Source organism: Crotalus tigris, unplaced genomic scaffold (assembly GCF_016545835.1).
Source record: "Crotalus tigris isolate CLP2741 ecotype Arizona unplaced genomic scaffold, ASM1654583v1 scf7180000019478.12717781048:2074007, whole genome shotgun sequence".
In the NCBI taxonomy this organism is placed as follows: domain Eukaryota; kingdom Metazoa; phylum Chordata; class Lepidosauria; order Squamata; family Viperidae; genus Crotalus; species Crotalus tigris.
In genome coordinates this window covers 1,758,868-1,772,719 of record NW_024097560.1, presented here as the reverse complement: position 1 = coordinate 1,772,719, position 13,852 = coordinate 1,758,868, and the positions used below count along the sequence as shown (strand labels likewise).

Here is a 13,852-nt window from a genome sequence, read left to right as displayed (position 1 = left end):
TGTAGAAATAAAAAGGGAACCATAAAGAATATTGGAGAAGATTTTATACTTGTCTACGGAACACGTTTTTCAGGCTCTGTGTAAAACCATCTTGCATATCGTCTTTAGAGCGTTTTCGGTCTTATTGACATTTGTCTCTTTTAATTCTCTCTTCTAAAGAGATTTATTAATTCTGAAATATATGCTCAGGCAAGGGCGACGCAGAGCCGCAGCTGGATTCTGGGGATGCCTCCTGTCGGCTTGTGGGAGAAAAAGGGAGCCGCTTTTCTTGAAAGGCGCTGCCAGGTCTGTGAGGGTTGCGGCTTTTTGGACTGCTGATTTGTGTAGCAATTGTTTCCTCCAAGTGTGGCAAAAACCAGACATCATTCATCTGCACCATTGCAAGGAGGGGAAGCGAGGCAGAGCTGGGGGCACGCGCCACCGAGACGGGGAGAGAGAGCGGCCACTTCCCGCGCAGGCGCAGCGACTTCCTTGAGCGCCGGAAGGCGTCGGAGGAGGGGGGCGGAAGCGGGCTGCGGCGGCTCCGCTCGGTCGGTCCCCCGCGGGCGTCATGTCGCTCTCGCACCTGTACGGGCGCGGCGGAGAGGCGGGCGCGGAGGACGGCGGCGTGGAGATGGAGAGCTTCGAGATCAGCGAGTGGGATCTGCAGAACGAGTTTAACCCCAACCGGCACCGGCACCGGCAGACCAAGGAGGAGGCCATCTACGGCCTGTGGGCCGAGCGCGACTCGGACGAGGAGAGGCCCAGCTTCGGCGGGAAGAGGTGCGCGGACGGGGCCGGGAGGCGGGACGGCTGGGCTCGGAGCCCCCCCGTCCTAAAAGCCCTCCTGCCCTTCCTCCCCCCTCAGGTCCCGGGACTACTCCGCCCCGGTGAGCTTCATCAGCGCCGGGCTGAAGAAGGGGGCGGCGGCGGCGGCGGCGGAGGAAGGCCCCGGCGAGGACTCGGAGGAGGAGGACTCGGAGGAGGATGGGGAGAGCGGGGAGCGGGCGGAGGAGCCCCCCAAGGAGGCGGTGCCGAAGAAGCTGAAGACGGTAAGCGAGGCCGGGACGCCCCCCCCCGCTCCTTCCCCCCCCGGTGCTCATCCTTCCCGTCCTCCCTTCTGAACCGATGCAGGGTGGCAACTTCAAGCCCAGCCAGAAGGGCTTCGTGGGTGGCAGCAAGTCCTTCGTGGACTTTGGCAGCTGGGAGAGGCACACCAAGGGCATCGGGCAGAAGCTCCTGCAGAAGATGGGCTACGTGCCTGGCCGAGGCCTGGGGAAGAACGCCCAAGGTAAGCCAGCTGTCCGTCAAGCCCACCTTTGCCGTACTCCCTTTTTTGCAGTACAGCTTCTCTAAAAACCACCTTCTTATCCATGGTCGCCCCAAATTATAAAGTTCAGGGGATAGGGCTGGAGTGGGCCTGGGAGGTCTTCTAGTCCAATCCGCTGCCCAAGGCAGGAGACATTATACAGTACCATCCCAGACAGGCTGTTGTTCAATGTCTTCTTGAAGACCTTCAATGATGGAGCCTCACAACTCTGGGAGGCAAGCCGTTCTTCCATTGGCGTCTGCAGGGAGCTCTCTGTTTCGCTAACCCTGAAGAACTTTCCTAGGTATCATCAACCCCATTGAGGCCAAGCAGAGAAAAGGCAAGGCAGCGATTGGGGCATACGGCTCGGAGCGAACCACACAATCCTTGCAAGATTTCCCCATTGTTGATTCTGATGAAGAGGAGGAGGAGGTACGACCCCATGTTCCCCTTTCCCAATTAGAGCTGGTGTAGGAGAAGGCTCCCCCTCACCCCCGGCTTTGTAGCAAAACAAGGACGTCTCTCAAATGTCTTCCTTTTTTTCTGCGTCCGAGTGGTTCACGCCAGAAGTTCCAGACCTGAGGCATGGTTGGCATAGCTTGATGTGACGCCTGCAGGTCTGAGAGTTCCAGTCTGCCTCCTGCTGTCCAGCAAGGTCTGCAAGAGACCGGCTGCTAAGAATACCTTCTGTCACTTCCCACCTCTTTGGGGGAACAGCAGCCCCACCCCATACAACCTCCTGCTTGATCTCAGTAAAAAATGGATGCCTTGTGGATTGCGCACTGCCTGCCTCTGTTTTTGACATCTCTCCTCCCCCCCCCAGGAATTTCAAAAGGAACTCAGCCAGTGGCGGAAGGACCCTAGCGGGGGCAAGAAAAAGCCCAAGTATACCTACAAGACAGTGGAAGAGCTGAAAGCCAAGGGCAGGGCCGGCAAGCAGCTGTCTGCCCCTCAGAAGGAGCTGACACAGGTCAAGGTGAGGTGGCAGCAAGATGGGCGGGAGGGGAGAAAGGGGGGCTACGCAGTCCTGCTCCATTCAGGAAAGACAGCAATGAAAGTTCTGCCATAGACTGAGCTTGCAGCCCTCAATAAATCTCCAGCTGCCTACTTGGGGCTTTGGCTGTGGAATGGATGTCAGCAACAGCAGCAGCCTAAGTTTGTTTATTACACGTTTATGCCACCCGTCTTCTCTACAAGGTGACTCTGAGTTGGCGGTCCTCCTCCACTGTGCTCCTCCGCCTCCTCACTCCGTGCGGTTTCTCTTTTGGAAGGTGATTGACATGACGGGGCGGGAGCAGAAGGTTTACTACAGCTACAGTCAGATCAGCCAGAAGCACAACATCCCAGAGGACGGTCCCCAGCAGCAGCTGCCTGCCTTGGGCAAGGAGGCCAAGACGCAGACCTTCTCCCTGCCGGAGCTGGAGCACAACCTGCAGCTGCTGATTGACCTGACAGAGCAGGAGATCATCCAGAATGACCGGCAGCTGCAGTACGAGCGGGATATGGTGGTTAACCTGAGCCACGAGATCGAGAAGATGGAGACGGTGCTCTTGCGGGAGGAGATCGACATCCGCAACCTCAGTGAGGTGCTGGAGCTGGTGGAAGAGTGCGAAAGGCGGATGCAGCCCAACTGCGAAGACCCCCTGACTCTGCCTGAGTGCGTCAAGATATTTGAGACCCTCCAGGATAAGTACTATGAAGAATACCAGATGTCAGACCGTGTGGACCTGGCCGTGGCCATCGTCTTCCCTCTGGTCAAGGACTACTTCAAGAACTGGGATCCCCTCAAGGTGGGGCTTCCGGGGGCTTCTGAAGGCTTGGGGATGAATGCGCCTCTCACCAGGCTTGGGATTAGGGCCATATCTCTCCCTTTTTCTCTGCAGGACTGCACAGCCGGCACGGAGATCCTGGCCAAATGGAAAGCCTTGCTGGAGAATGATCGGTTGCTCTCCCACAGCGCACAGGACCTCGGCTCAGATGCCTTTCACAGGTGAGCCTCCAGCAGGGAAGGGCAGACGGTCTCTTCCCCGGAAGAGCCTTTAAATGGGCTGGTTTGGGCCTTGAACTGCTCGCTTGGGATCCTCAGGTTGATGTGGGAAACGTGGATGCCGTACGTGCGAAACATTGTGGCCCAGTGGCAGCCCCGCAACTGCATCCCGATTGTGGACTTCCTCGACAGCTGGAGGCACATCATTCCGATATGGATCCTGGATAACATTCTTGACCAGCTGATCTTCCCCAAACTGCAGAAGGAGGTGCGGTGGGCAATCCCTCAGGCTGCTGCGGGGAGTCTGGGAAGAGAGGGGGAAGCTGCTTCCGTGGCCCCGGGCTCTCCACTTCTCCTCAGGGCTTCTTCTCACCCTTGCCTTAGGTGGAGAACTGGAACCCTCTAACCGACACCGTGCCCATCCACTCGTGGATACACCCCTGGCTTCCCCTGATGCAGGCCCGGCTCGAGCCACTCTACTCGCCCATCCGCAACAAGCTGTCCAACGCTCTCCAGAAGTGGCACCCCAGCGACTCCTCGGCCCAGCTGATTCTGCAGCCCTGGAAGGAGGTTTTCACCCCGGGCTCATGGGAGGCTTTCATGGTCAAGAACATTGTGCCCAAACTGGGTGAGTCCCTTTCTCAGCAGAGCAGGGAAGAGAGAGAGAGAAAGCTCCCCCCCCCCCAAAAAAGACAGGCAGGCTGTTAGCATCTTCTTTCAGGAACATGAACGTGGACAGGGATGGGTGGTCTGTCCCTGAAATCCCAGATGTTAAGATTCTGGCCGGCAACTGTCTCTCTGGCCTTGGCAAAAGAAGGCCGTTGCTTTCGGCCTTCACCATCTGCTCCCCACGCGGCTATTTCCTCATCAGCAAGGAACGGCAGGGAGGATTTGGGCTGCGGATCAGGGCCAGCTTAGCTGTGAGTCAGTGATCCCCATGTGGAGATTTAGAGCTGAGGCGGGAATCATCCCCAAAAAAGGGAGAAGACAACTGCCAGCTCCAGCTGTGGCTCTTGCTTTCCTGGTCCAGTTTTTGGGATCCCCCTGCAGCCCCCCCCCCCCAAGACTGTCAGGCGTTGCAAAACTAAGCAGTTAATTTCATGCGATGCAAAATCTAAAGGCTGGACTGCTTATGGGGGAGCAGCTGCGCTGTGCCCCCCAGGAGGGTGAGTTAATGTCTGTGCAGCCTTTCCTGCTGATCCCCCCTCCCCTCCCCACAGGCCTGTGTCTCAACGAGCTGATCATCAACCCCCACCAGCAGCACATGGACGCCTTCTTCTGGGTGATGGACTGGGAAGGGATGATCTCTGTCTCCAGCCTGGTGGGGCTCCTGGAGAAGCACTTCTTCCCCAAGTGGCTTCAGGTGGGCGGCCCTCGGGGACCGGACGGGATTAAGAGCCACCGTGCCCCAAGCGGTTGGAGCCCTAAAGCCACTGGGCCTCTTGGTCCCTCAACCTTGCTGCAGAAGGTGGCCCTTCTCTTGGTCAGGAGCATGTCCTTGGCCTTTGAACTCTTGGGCTGCCAGGGGTGGCACGGAAGGGCCCCTAAAGTCAGTGGTCCTCTTCCCTCCCCCCACAGGTGCTCTGTTCTTGGCTCAGCAACAACCCCAATTATGAGGAGATCACCAAGTGGTACCTGGGCTGGAAGTCCATGTTTTCCGACCAGGTGCTGGCCCACCCCTCCATCAAAGAGAAATTCAATGAAGCCCTGGACATCATGAACAGAGCCGTTTCCTCCAGTGTCGGTGGGTGCCGTGGGGGCTCTCGGGCACACAGGCCAAGGCCTCAAGGCGGGACCCTCGGCCAAGTCTCGGCCAGTCGCAGAGGAGAGGGGGGCAGTGCAAACGTGGGGCTGCAGGCTTTCTCCTCATCCCTTTTCTTCTCTCTTGCCAGGGGGCTACATGCAGCCTGGTGCACGGGAGAACATCGCTTACCTCACGCATACAGAACGCCGGAAGGACTTCCAGTACGAAGCCATGCAGGAGCGCCGAGAAGCCGAGAACATGGCACAGCGCGGGATCGGCATGGCCGCCAGTTCTGTGCCCATGAACTTCAAGGACCTGATCCAGACCAAAGCAGAGGAGCATAACATTGTCTTCATGCCTGTCATCGGGAAGCGGCACGAGGGAAAGCAGCTCTACACTTTTGGACGCATCGTCATCTATATTGACCGGGGGGTGGTCTTTGTGCAGGGTGAGAAGACCTGGGTGCCCACCTCTCTGCAGAGCCTCATCGACATGGCCAAGTGAGTGAGGGGCGGGGGACGGGCCCAAAGAGCTTCCCTCATCTTCCCTCCATCCCAGAAAGCGCTTAGGGCCCCTTGTAAAAGAAAAACCAGCGCTGACCAAGAGACTTGTATCTGTAAATAAAGTACCTGCTTCATTTGGATGCTTGTCTATTAAAATGTTCAAACTGCCGACCGTTCAGTGGGGGCAAATCATTGAAGGGGCTTGAGAAACTTGAGTTCAAGAGAATTTTTTTAATGGTTACAATATAAGTTGATCTATGGGTTTGACAGCAACCCAGTTCCCCTTCTAGTTTTGGGGAGAAATCCTGGCATGGTTTCCTGGAAGGAGCAAGACCTACCATCACTGTTTTCCATTTCTCCCTCCCCCCCCCCACTTTGACTCTCAGCAAGAAGCAAAAGTTGTGGGGTTTGTGGGGAGGGGCTCACTGCATTGCATGCCCTCAGACTTTGGGCTCCATTGCTGCAGCTCCCCCCATTTCCTGTAAACGGGGGGGGGGAATGTTATTGGGGCTTGTTTCTGATGATTTCCAGCTGAGCCTCTTCTGGGTAAAAGGGCTCCGGCTGGCAGGCCCAGCACTCCTGGGGGAGGCCCCTCAGTTTCTGCAGAGGAAAGCGGTGGACGGATGTGTCGTTGAAGACATCGGGGTGGAGCGGGTGGGGCGGAAGGGCTTCCTCCTGGGATGCCTCCAGCACCTGGTCGCAGGTGAGCACAAGAAGGTGTTGTTGGCAGCCAGAGGCTAGAAGAGCTAACTGGTGGCCAAACACCAAAGGCCACCAGGGAGGACTTCAGCTCTTCCCGCTGCAGGAGCTCTGCAAGGCCAGCAGTCACCCAAGGATCATCGTGACCAGCAGCTGGCCGTGGCTTCCGGCTTGCAAGTTCTGCTCTGGTCTCAAGGGGGCTTTCAGATTCTAAAAGTGGAGGCAAGCGGGCCCCTCCCACCAGAGCAAGAGAGGAAGACCCACCTTGGCAATGTAGCTGTAATTCTCACGGAAGACTTTGGCCAGCAGCCTAGAATGGGAATTGGGGGACGAGAGAGACAGGATATTAGGAAACGTGGAGGGTAGGAAGCAAAACTCGGGTAGGTCTTTGTGCAGCTTCCAGCCAAGCCGCAGGAGGGGACCAACGAAAGGGCTGGCCAAATCAGCAAATCACACCTTTGCGGAGTGGGAATCCACAGAGTTTGGTTCAACAGGCCAGGATTGCACAAACTCAGCCAGGGCTTGAAAAGGACGTGCAGAGCTTGCAGGCTGAGCGGCTGACTCCAGCACCCTCCCTGCCCAGGTGGCAGGGGGAGCACGTACCTCTCCTCAAAGCCCCTGAAGCTGTTCCCTACGACCACCATCTGGGAGAGCGCCTCCGCAGACCAATTGCTCCACAGCAGGTTGTTGTACAGCGCCTTCCCGCAGTGGATCATGTAGAAGAGCGTGGGGCCCTCGATGCTCCGTTTCCCCTCCTGGGCAACAAAGGACATGCCAGGACTGCAGGGCCAGGGAAGAGACACCGATTATGGTGGCAGGCACTCTGCACACACACACACACAAGTTCACCTCATTCCACTGCAGTACGGTGAGGCCGAGGCCGCCCAGCACCTCAGTTTCCAGGGTGGAAAAGATGGGGTCAAAGACAAAGCACATCTCTGGGGGAATCTGCAATGCAACAGCAGGGGGGGGGCTAACTCGAACACAGGGTTTCCCCCGCCCTTCCCCCCCACCCCCAGCTGGGGGCCCCAACCTTGAGCTCTTCCAGCAGCAGCAAGAGGAAGGCCAGCTGCAGGCGCGCCTTGCCGCACGAACAAAAGTTCCCGAGGCCATAGCACACACACCGCAGGCCCCTCGCTCTGCCCCCTGGGCCCCCCAGGGCCAATTTTCCCGGAAGGGCCTCCTGCAACTCCCCCAAGGCTGCAAAGGCGTCCTGCTCTGCTGTCGGGGGGGTCCCCAGGGACTTCAAGATGGTTCCTGGATGAGGAGGAAAAGATCAAAGTGGGTATGGGGGGAACAGGCCAGGACCCGAACGCTCCCCACCCCTTCCAGGTCACTCTCTCCCCATGGCCTTCGACCGGGGGTGCTCCATCCCCCTCGCCCACCCAGCGCTGCCCTGAGGAGGGGGGCGGGCGGGGGCTGAGCCAGGGGCTTAACTCTGCCGGGCAGGAATTGCGTTTTGCTGGCTCCGGGAGTGTCTCCCGCTGCTGCAACCAGGAGGGTCTCCGGGGAGGGAAGCCCCCAGCCCCAGGCCCGGCCGCTTCCCTGGCTGCGGCGGTCTGGGCAAAGCCTTACTTCGGCTGGAGTCCCAGAAGTCGGAATCCTTCAATTCGGAGCTGCCAAAGAAAGAAGAAGAAGGGAGGAACTCGGGGCTAAGACGGAGGGACCGGGCCGGGGCTCTGTCCCCCGGAGATAGACTGCACCGGTCGGTGGAAGCTCCATTCCCACCTCTTCCCCTTTTTGCTTTCTTTTGGAGGATCCTTACAGCGCCTCCTGCAGCCGCCGCCTCTGCCGCTCAGCCGCCGCCGCGGGGCTCTCGTCCTCGGCCGCCCCCTGCCTCCCGCGCCGCCGCCGCCGCCCTCCTCCTCCCGCGCGGCCCCCATCCCCGGACATGCCGCCGCCGCGGAAGTGCGAGGAACGTCCCTGCCCACGGCACCCGTCGCCACCCGGTCAGCAGGCCGAGGAGCAGCGGAGGCGCTTCCGCCCACGTGACTTCCTGGCGGAAGCCGCTGGCCTCTCCGCGCCCGGCTGCCGAGGGCGCCTCTGAGCACGGGCAGAGAGCCGCGCAGGGGCCGGAGACTGCAGCCCCCCCCGCCGATCCCCCGCGCCCTCCCCTCTTCCCGCCTGTAGGTCCCGCTGCGGAGGCGCCGAGAGCCCAGAATGGCCGCCGCTCCCCCCGCCTGGTACGACCCCCCCGCCCCCTGCCCTCCGTCCCTCTGCCCCCCCCTCCGCTGACCCCCGCCCCCCTCCGCTGTCCCCGCAGGTGGCGCTGCTTCTTCCTCTACGACGCCGCGAAAGTGAGGGGCGAAGGCGACCCCACCCGCGCCGGGATCTGCTGCTTCCACCCGCGCCAGGTATCCCCGCGTGGCCCCCCGTCCCGGGCGGGCCCCCCTCCCCCTCCCCCCCGGGTCCTTCGGCAGCCCCACCGCCGCCGCCCCTCCTACCTTGCAGGCGCCCCGCGACGAGCAGGAGCTGCTGTGCGGACAGATCGCCGGCGTGGCCCGCTGCGCCCTGGAGATCTCCGGCTCCCCGCCGGGCCTCATCCGGCTGCGGAGGCTCAAGTTCGCGCTGGAAGCGCAGGGCACCTACTTGTGGGTGAGTGGGGACGCGATCGCCCTTCGCTTCCGGCCCTGATGGGAGAGGACCGGTGCGGGTCCCATCCGGCCCATCCTCGTCCTTCTCTCCTGCAGGTTCTGGGCTGCACCGCCGACCTCTCGGACCTCAGCTGCAGGCGGCTCCTAGAGCGGCTGGTCGGCCTCTTCCGCTTCTACAACGGGCCGGCTTCTCGAGCCTACCTGGTGGGTGGGAGGCTGCACATTCACTCCCCTCCCCTCCCCCTCAGCTGGAGATGCTGGGCTACTGCACTCTGCAGAGGGTGGCATCCCTGGGGGACGACCTGCGGGATTCACGAGGGCTGGGGGCGCTTTGCTCTTTCCCCTGGGGAGCACCTACCTTTGCCATTTATCAGTGCAGCCCACCGCCCCACCTGCTGAGTGCCCCTTCTGGCTCCCCTGAGCTGGGCTGGCCTGCTGCTGAGGGGCAGCGGCTGGTGGCAAGTGACACCCAGCCACCATCAGGTGGGTCTACGCAACCGTCCCCTATCATAACTCTGTGAAGCAGCAGCGTGAGAGCTCGGCTGTAGCATAGCAATCACCTGAGTGCAAGCCACGTGTAGCCCTGGGAGACATCCAGGGATGTTTTTAAGCCTCAGGGTGTCAGTTGCCCCACCAGCCAGGGGAGCAGTTTGGAAAAGATCCTGGCAGTTGTGCTCAGCCTTGTATCAGTTTGTGGTTCATTCCAGCCACAAGCGTCTCCCTCTGCTCCATCCCCAAAGGAATGCCCCTCCCAAAGGAGGGCGTTTCTGCACAGCCAGTGGGTTTGGGCAGCTGGTCACTTGAGTTGTCCTCTGCTCTTTGTCCTTCCCAGGACCGCTCACCGGAGGATCTGGACCGGGAGTGGGAACTGTATGTGAACCACCTGCAGCAAAGCTCCAGTGACCTTCACCGGGTTTTTAACTCCCTCTGGGCCTTAGACAAAACCAAGGTGCCTCCCGGGAGGGCTGGGGCCTGTTACTTCCTGCACTCTCTTAGGGCACTGGGTGGAAAGTAGAAAGGGCCGGGTGGGACCCTTTGGCTGTCCCGAGGCGCCTAGAAAGGTCATTTGCTCTGGCTTCCTCCTCCCTGACAGGTGGACCCTTTGCTCTTGTTGAAAGCTGCCCTCATCCTGCAGAGCTGCCAGCGTTCTCGCCACGTGCTGGCCGGCTGCATCCTCTACAGAGGCCTGTGAGTATCTGGGGAGCAGGGGGCCAGCCTTGAGACTTAGGGTCTCCCCCACTGGCCCTTGCTAAACAACCCCGAATACAGTCAGCTTCACCACTGCTGTGTATCAGACCACCTCTACCCCATATGCCCACTCCAACGTGAAGGCCTCCGGGTGGCAGAGTGGGCAAGGGCCTTCTTGTACTCTTAGATGGGCCTCATTCTTCTGGGATCGGGGTTTATAACCGAGTGAGACCCCCCTGGGTGACCACTCCTTTCTTTCCCCATGCAGGGTGGTCAGTACACAGCTGCCACCTGAGCTCACCGCCAGAGTTCTGCTGCAGAAGGGAAAGGAGGATGGAGGTGTAAGTTGTAGCTCTGCCTTGGGGGGGGGGGAGAAAATGTACCAACATCCCTTGGATGGTTCTGGTGTAATAATCTTTGGGGGGGGGGCGGCCATGAAATAATCCTAGTCTGAGAAAGATAAACTTTTTTGCAATTTGGTATCACCTGGCTAACTCTCTGCTTCCATTCTAGAGTGGGATGGAAAAGGGGGCAGCGCAGCTCAAAGAGGGTAAGCTGGGAGGCTGGGCATGGCTCCTTTGGGCACCCCAGGCCCCACTACCCACTTGCCAAGCTCCTCCTGAGCCCCTGAGGATTCTAAATTGCTCTTTAGGTGGTTCCCTGACCACCTTTGGGCCAACAAGTTTGCCGCCGGGGGTCTGTGTCATACCTGTTTACCTCTTGGAGGACGAAGCAACCGCTCTGCAGGAACTGCCTGTGGAATGGATGACCAGGTAAGGCCAGAATTGTGACGGTCCCTCCGGGCTGCGTCCGGGCTGGCTCCGGTGACTTTGTCAGGCTCTCTGAGGAGATTCCCAGCCTCACTTTCACTTGTGTTACCAACACAGGTGCCCTCTGGCCTCCCTGTGCCAGTCCAGACGGCCCAACCGCCTTCTAATGGGATGGGCAGGAATCAGTTTGGGCAGTCCTTCTGTCCAGACAGCCCACCACTCTCCAGGGCTGGCAGGGAGCCTGAGCTTCCAGGGGAAGCAGATGGAGATAGGGCAGGGGGTGTCAGGCCAGCCCAGCTATCTTGCTCTGCCTCCACAGGGGGTCCCAGAGCAAAGGCAGTGAGATTCCCGCAGGAGGGGCAGATGTAGCCCACTTGGTGAGGATGGCCTTGTACGTTCACCACATCCGGGGCCTGGTGCTGGTCCTCCTGGCCGAAGACCCCTTGGTGAGCTCCGCAGACCTCATGGAGGACGTGGTAAGGAGAGCGTGCACCTCCCCAACTCACTCGAGGCTCTGAGGGCAGCCGGCTTCCCTGCCCTCCAGGACCCTCTCTGCGGCAGGCTCCTGGAGGCAGCTTCCCAAACGGGACAATTGGAGGAGGGGGCCTCCCACAAATATTTCTCCCCCCCCCCAACTCGCAGTATCACAGCAGCCTTGCCTCCCTGAACGGCCTGGAGGTCCACCTGGCAGAGACCCTTCCCAAGGGCCCCCTCACCTCATCCAGGAGCACCTACAACTTTGCCCACTATGACGCCGTCCAGAACATCCTCACCAGTGAGTGCGGGAAGGGCCGGGAGGCAGCCTCTGGCCAAGATGGAGGGCAGCCTTCCCTCTCCTGCCCCAGCGTCGTTTTCATTGATGGCGCGACTTGTCCCTTCAGCCAACGTCCTGCAGACCACGAGCCCTGAGGACCAGCTCTTCCTGCAAGCCACCGGCCTGATCCACGCCACCTTTGAGCAGCTGCCCACAGCCTCTGAACTGACACTCAGGTAAAGCTGGGCTGAGGGCAGAGGGGGCCGTGGCCCATGCAATTTGGGTGAGATCTTACTAGACCACGGCATGCTGCCTCCCACCGTTAGTCCACCTGCTCTCCGTGGTGCACAGAAGCAGAAGCGATGGCAGAGGATTGGTGCTTCCCTCCATCTAGCAGACCAATGCAGTCACAACTCTCTGCTTTGATTTCACCCAGCTCTCTTGCCAGGCAGTTGCTGCTCAAGTGTGTGGTTGGCACAGTTGCTGTAATAAGCTCCGCCACTGTTTTCTGCACAACTCCCCCAGCACAAAAGAGTCTCTTCCCGTCTGTCGATCTCTTTCAGAAACGCCGCCACGGCTGTCTATGGCTGCCGGAACACCGTCCAGGAGAGCTACTATCAGCAGAGGGGTTCACCGCCCTACAACTCAGGGGTGCCCAACCCTCGGGACAGCATTGTCGGTCTGCCCGGCAAGGCCAGGCTGAAGCTGCTCAAGCATGGGGTGAACCTGCTCTGAAGCTGGAGATGCGCTCCTGGTGCAGATCTCGGTGGACTCCACACCCATCCAGGACTGCCTCCGTTTTGGCGCAGAGGCTTTTGAGCCCTGCCGAATGCACTTGGCCCACCGACTCCTTGCCACATCTCCCCCAGGTGTGCCCGCTGGTGGCTCTGCCTGAAGAAGCCGCGGCCTCTTAGCCAAAGCGAGCAGCAGTTCAGCTGCAGCCTCATCTCGGGTCTTGCCTGCCCTGGGTTGTTCCCATCTTCAGGTGGGGAAAGCGCTCTGGTGGGACTCTCTCCGCCCCTCCACCCTCCCCAGTGCCTTCCGGGCCCCCTTCAGGCTTGGGAAAAGAGAGGGGCTCTGGCACTGGCAGAGCCTTTGAAAAGTGACTTGGCTCCAGGGCAGAGCACGACTGCTGCTCCCCCTGCCAGAAGAGGAGGGGGGGGAGCTGCAGCAGTTGAGGGCGTTCCTCCAGTCTCTCTGGAAGGTGCTTTCTGAATGGCAGAAGGTGGCACTCGGGAGCCTTCACCCACGTTGCTGCTGGCACTCTTCCAGGCTTTCCTATTTCCTATTCCAGCCCCTTCTCCTGCACTGAGATGGACTCCTCTGGGGCTCCCCCCTGTTCTGGATTCTCTGGAAATGTTTGTTCTGTGGAAAAGCAGCGAAGGGTGGGGGGTAAACAGGGGTCTGGGTTCAGATGCAGCCTTCAGCCCAGAATAAAGCTGCCAACTTCTGCTCTGTGGCTCTCCCAGCGTGCATTGGTAACGAGGGCCCATCCTGTGCTCTTGATCCCCAGCTGCTGTTTCTGCCCAGCTCTGGGTCCCCGACAGAAGCCCAACCTCTAGCAGGAGAACCTACGGCCCTGGGAGGGAGGGAGGGAGGGAGCTCGCCATGGGGGGGGAGCCGTGGGCAGCTGTGTTTTCAGCCAGGCAGGAATGTTTGCATAGCAACAGAGGCACTGAGGGGAAATACCCTCTGTGCTCGCAGTTGCTGCAGAAGAGCCTCGGCTGGCGTCTGTGCACAGGCCGTCTGTCAGCCCCAGCCAGCAAGGCAGCCTGTGCAGGAGCCGTTGGAAGCTCATCCTGGACTCGTGACTTGCACGGCTTCCACTCCTGTTGCCCCCGAGACCCCAATTTCTGGGGATTGACCTGCCAATTTCCCACCCCCCAAAAGTTGAGCCCCACTCGATCGAGTCCTGCAGTGAGTTTGCAATAGGAGTTGCACCCTCCTACACTAGGAACAATAGGAGCTCTCAGAAGGGGGAGCATCCTTATAGCTACTGGAACTGGGCTGCAACTTCCGGCATGGGTTGCGCTCCCTCCCGCTCTCTGGGGTTGAGGGTTCCAGAGGGATGTCACTGGGGGACCCCCAAGGCTCCCTGCCTGATCTGTGCTCGGCACCTGCCTGCTGCAGCCTGCTCGGCCGGGGGCCAGGGGTGGGTGAGCTCTGGCCTCAAAGAGCCCTGGGACGATCCTTGGATCCTAGCACAGAGGAGAACTCTGCTGCCCGGGGCTCCCCTGCCTCTTCCCACCAGGGGAAGAGGGCTGCCCCTTCCGAGGGCAAAAGCCTGGGCCCCCAGAGTCTTAAGTGTGACCAGCATCAGCCACA

The 13,852-nt window shown here is 60.0% G+C and overlaps 3 protein-coding genes across 6 annotated transcripts; 2 read left to right on the top strand and 1 right to left on the bottom strand.

Annotated features, from left to right (window-relative positions):
* The first annotated feature begins 465 nt into the window (after positions 1-465).
* On the top strand, positions 466-5,662 carry TFIP11 (tuftelin interacting protein 11). Its single transcript, XM_039362514.1, has 12 exons — positions 466-762; positions 848-1,031; positions 1,114-1,270; positions 1,593-1,720; positions 2,112-2,264; positions 2,560-3,078; positions 3,172-3,278; positions 3,375-3,543; positions 3,660-3,903; positions 4,496-4,638; positions 4,854-5,019; positions 5,168-5,662. The coding sequence occupies exons 1-12, from the start codon at positions 551-553 to the stop codon at positions 5,521-5,523; spliced, it is 2,538 nt and encodes an 845-aa protein (XP_039218448.1). The 5' UTR covers positions 466-550; the 3' UTR covers positions 5,524-5,662.
* A 76-nt stretch (positions 5,663-5,738) lies between these two features.
* On the bottom strand, positions 5,739-8,187 carry SRRD (SRR1 domain containing). 3 transcript variants are annotated; one of them, XM_039362527.1, is made up of 7 exons: positions 7,950-8,183; positions 7,797-7,837; positions 7,255-7,478; positions 7,071-7,169; positions 6,825-6,976; positions 6,486-6,531; positions 5,739-6,215 (listed from the first exon to the last, which is right to left on the bottom strand). In XM_039362527.1, the coding sequence occupies exons 1-7, from the start codon at positions 8,102-8,104 to the stop codon at positions 6,024-6,026; spliced, it is 909 nt and encodes a 302-aa protein (XP_039218461.1). In that variant the 5' UTR covers positions 8,105-8,183; the 3' UTR covers positions 5,739-6,023. The 3 variants fall into 3 exon arrangements, with proteins under 3 accessions (XP_039218461.1, XP_039218462.1, XP_039218463.1); XM_039362528.1 differs by having other exon boundaries at positions 7,987-8,182; XM_039362529.1 differs by lacking the exon at positions 7,071-7,169 and having other exon boundaries at positions 6,825-7,001; positions 7,346-7,478; positions 7,950-8,187.
* Positions 8,188-8,244: 57 nt separating this feature from the next.
* On the top strand, positions 8,245-12,982 carry HPS4 (HPS4 biogenesis of lysosomal organelles complex 3 subunit 2). Of its 2 annotated transcripts, XM_039362516.1 has the most exons (13): positions 8,245-8,404; positions 8,485-8,575; positions 8,673-8,816; positions 8,912-9,019; positions 9,648-9,764; positions 9,909-10,003; positions 10,272-10,344; positions 10,517-10,553; positions 10,656-10,776; positions 11,093-11,249; positions 11,416-11,548; positions 11,655-11,763; positions 12,091-12,982. In XM_039362516.1, exons 1-13 carry the CDS (start codon positions 8,382-8,384, stop codon positions 12,260-12,262), a joined length of 1,380 nt encoding a protein of 459 aa, XP_039218450.1. In that variant the 5' UTR covers positions 8,245-8,381; the 3' UTR covers positions 12,263-12,982. The 2 variants fall into 2 exon arrangements, with proteins under 2 accessions (XP_039218450.1, XP_039218449.1); XM_039362515.1 differs by having other exon boundaries at positions 10,517-10,776.
* The last annotated feature ends 870 nt before the right edge of the window (positions 12,983-13,852 follow it).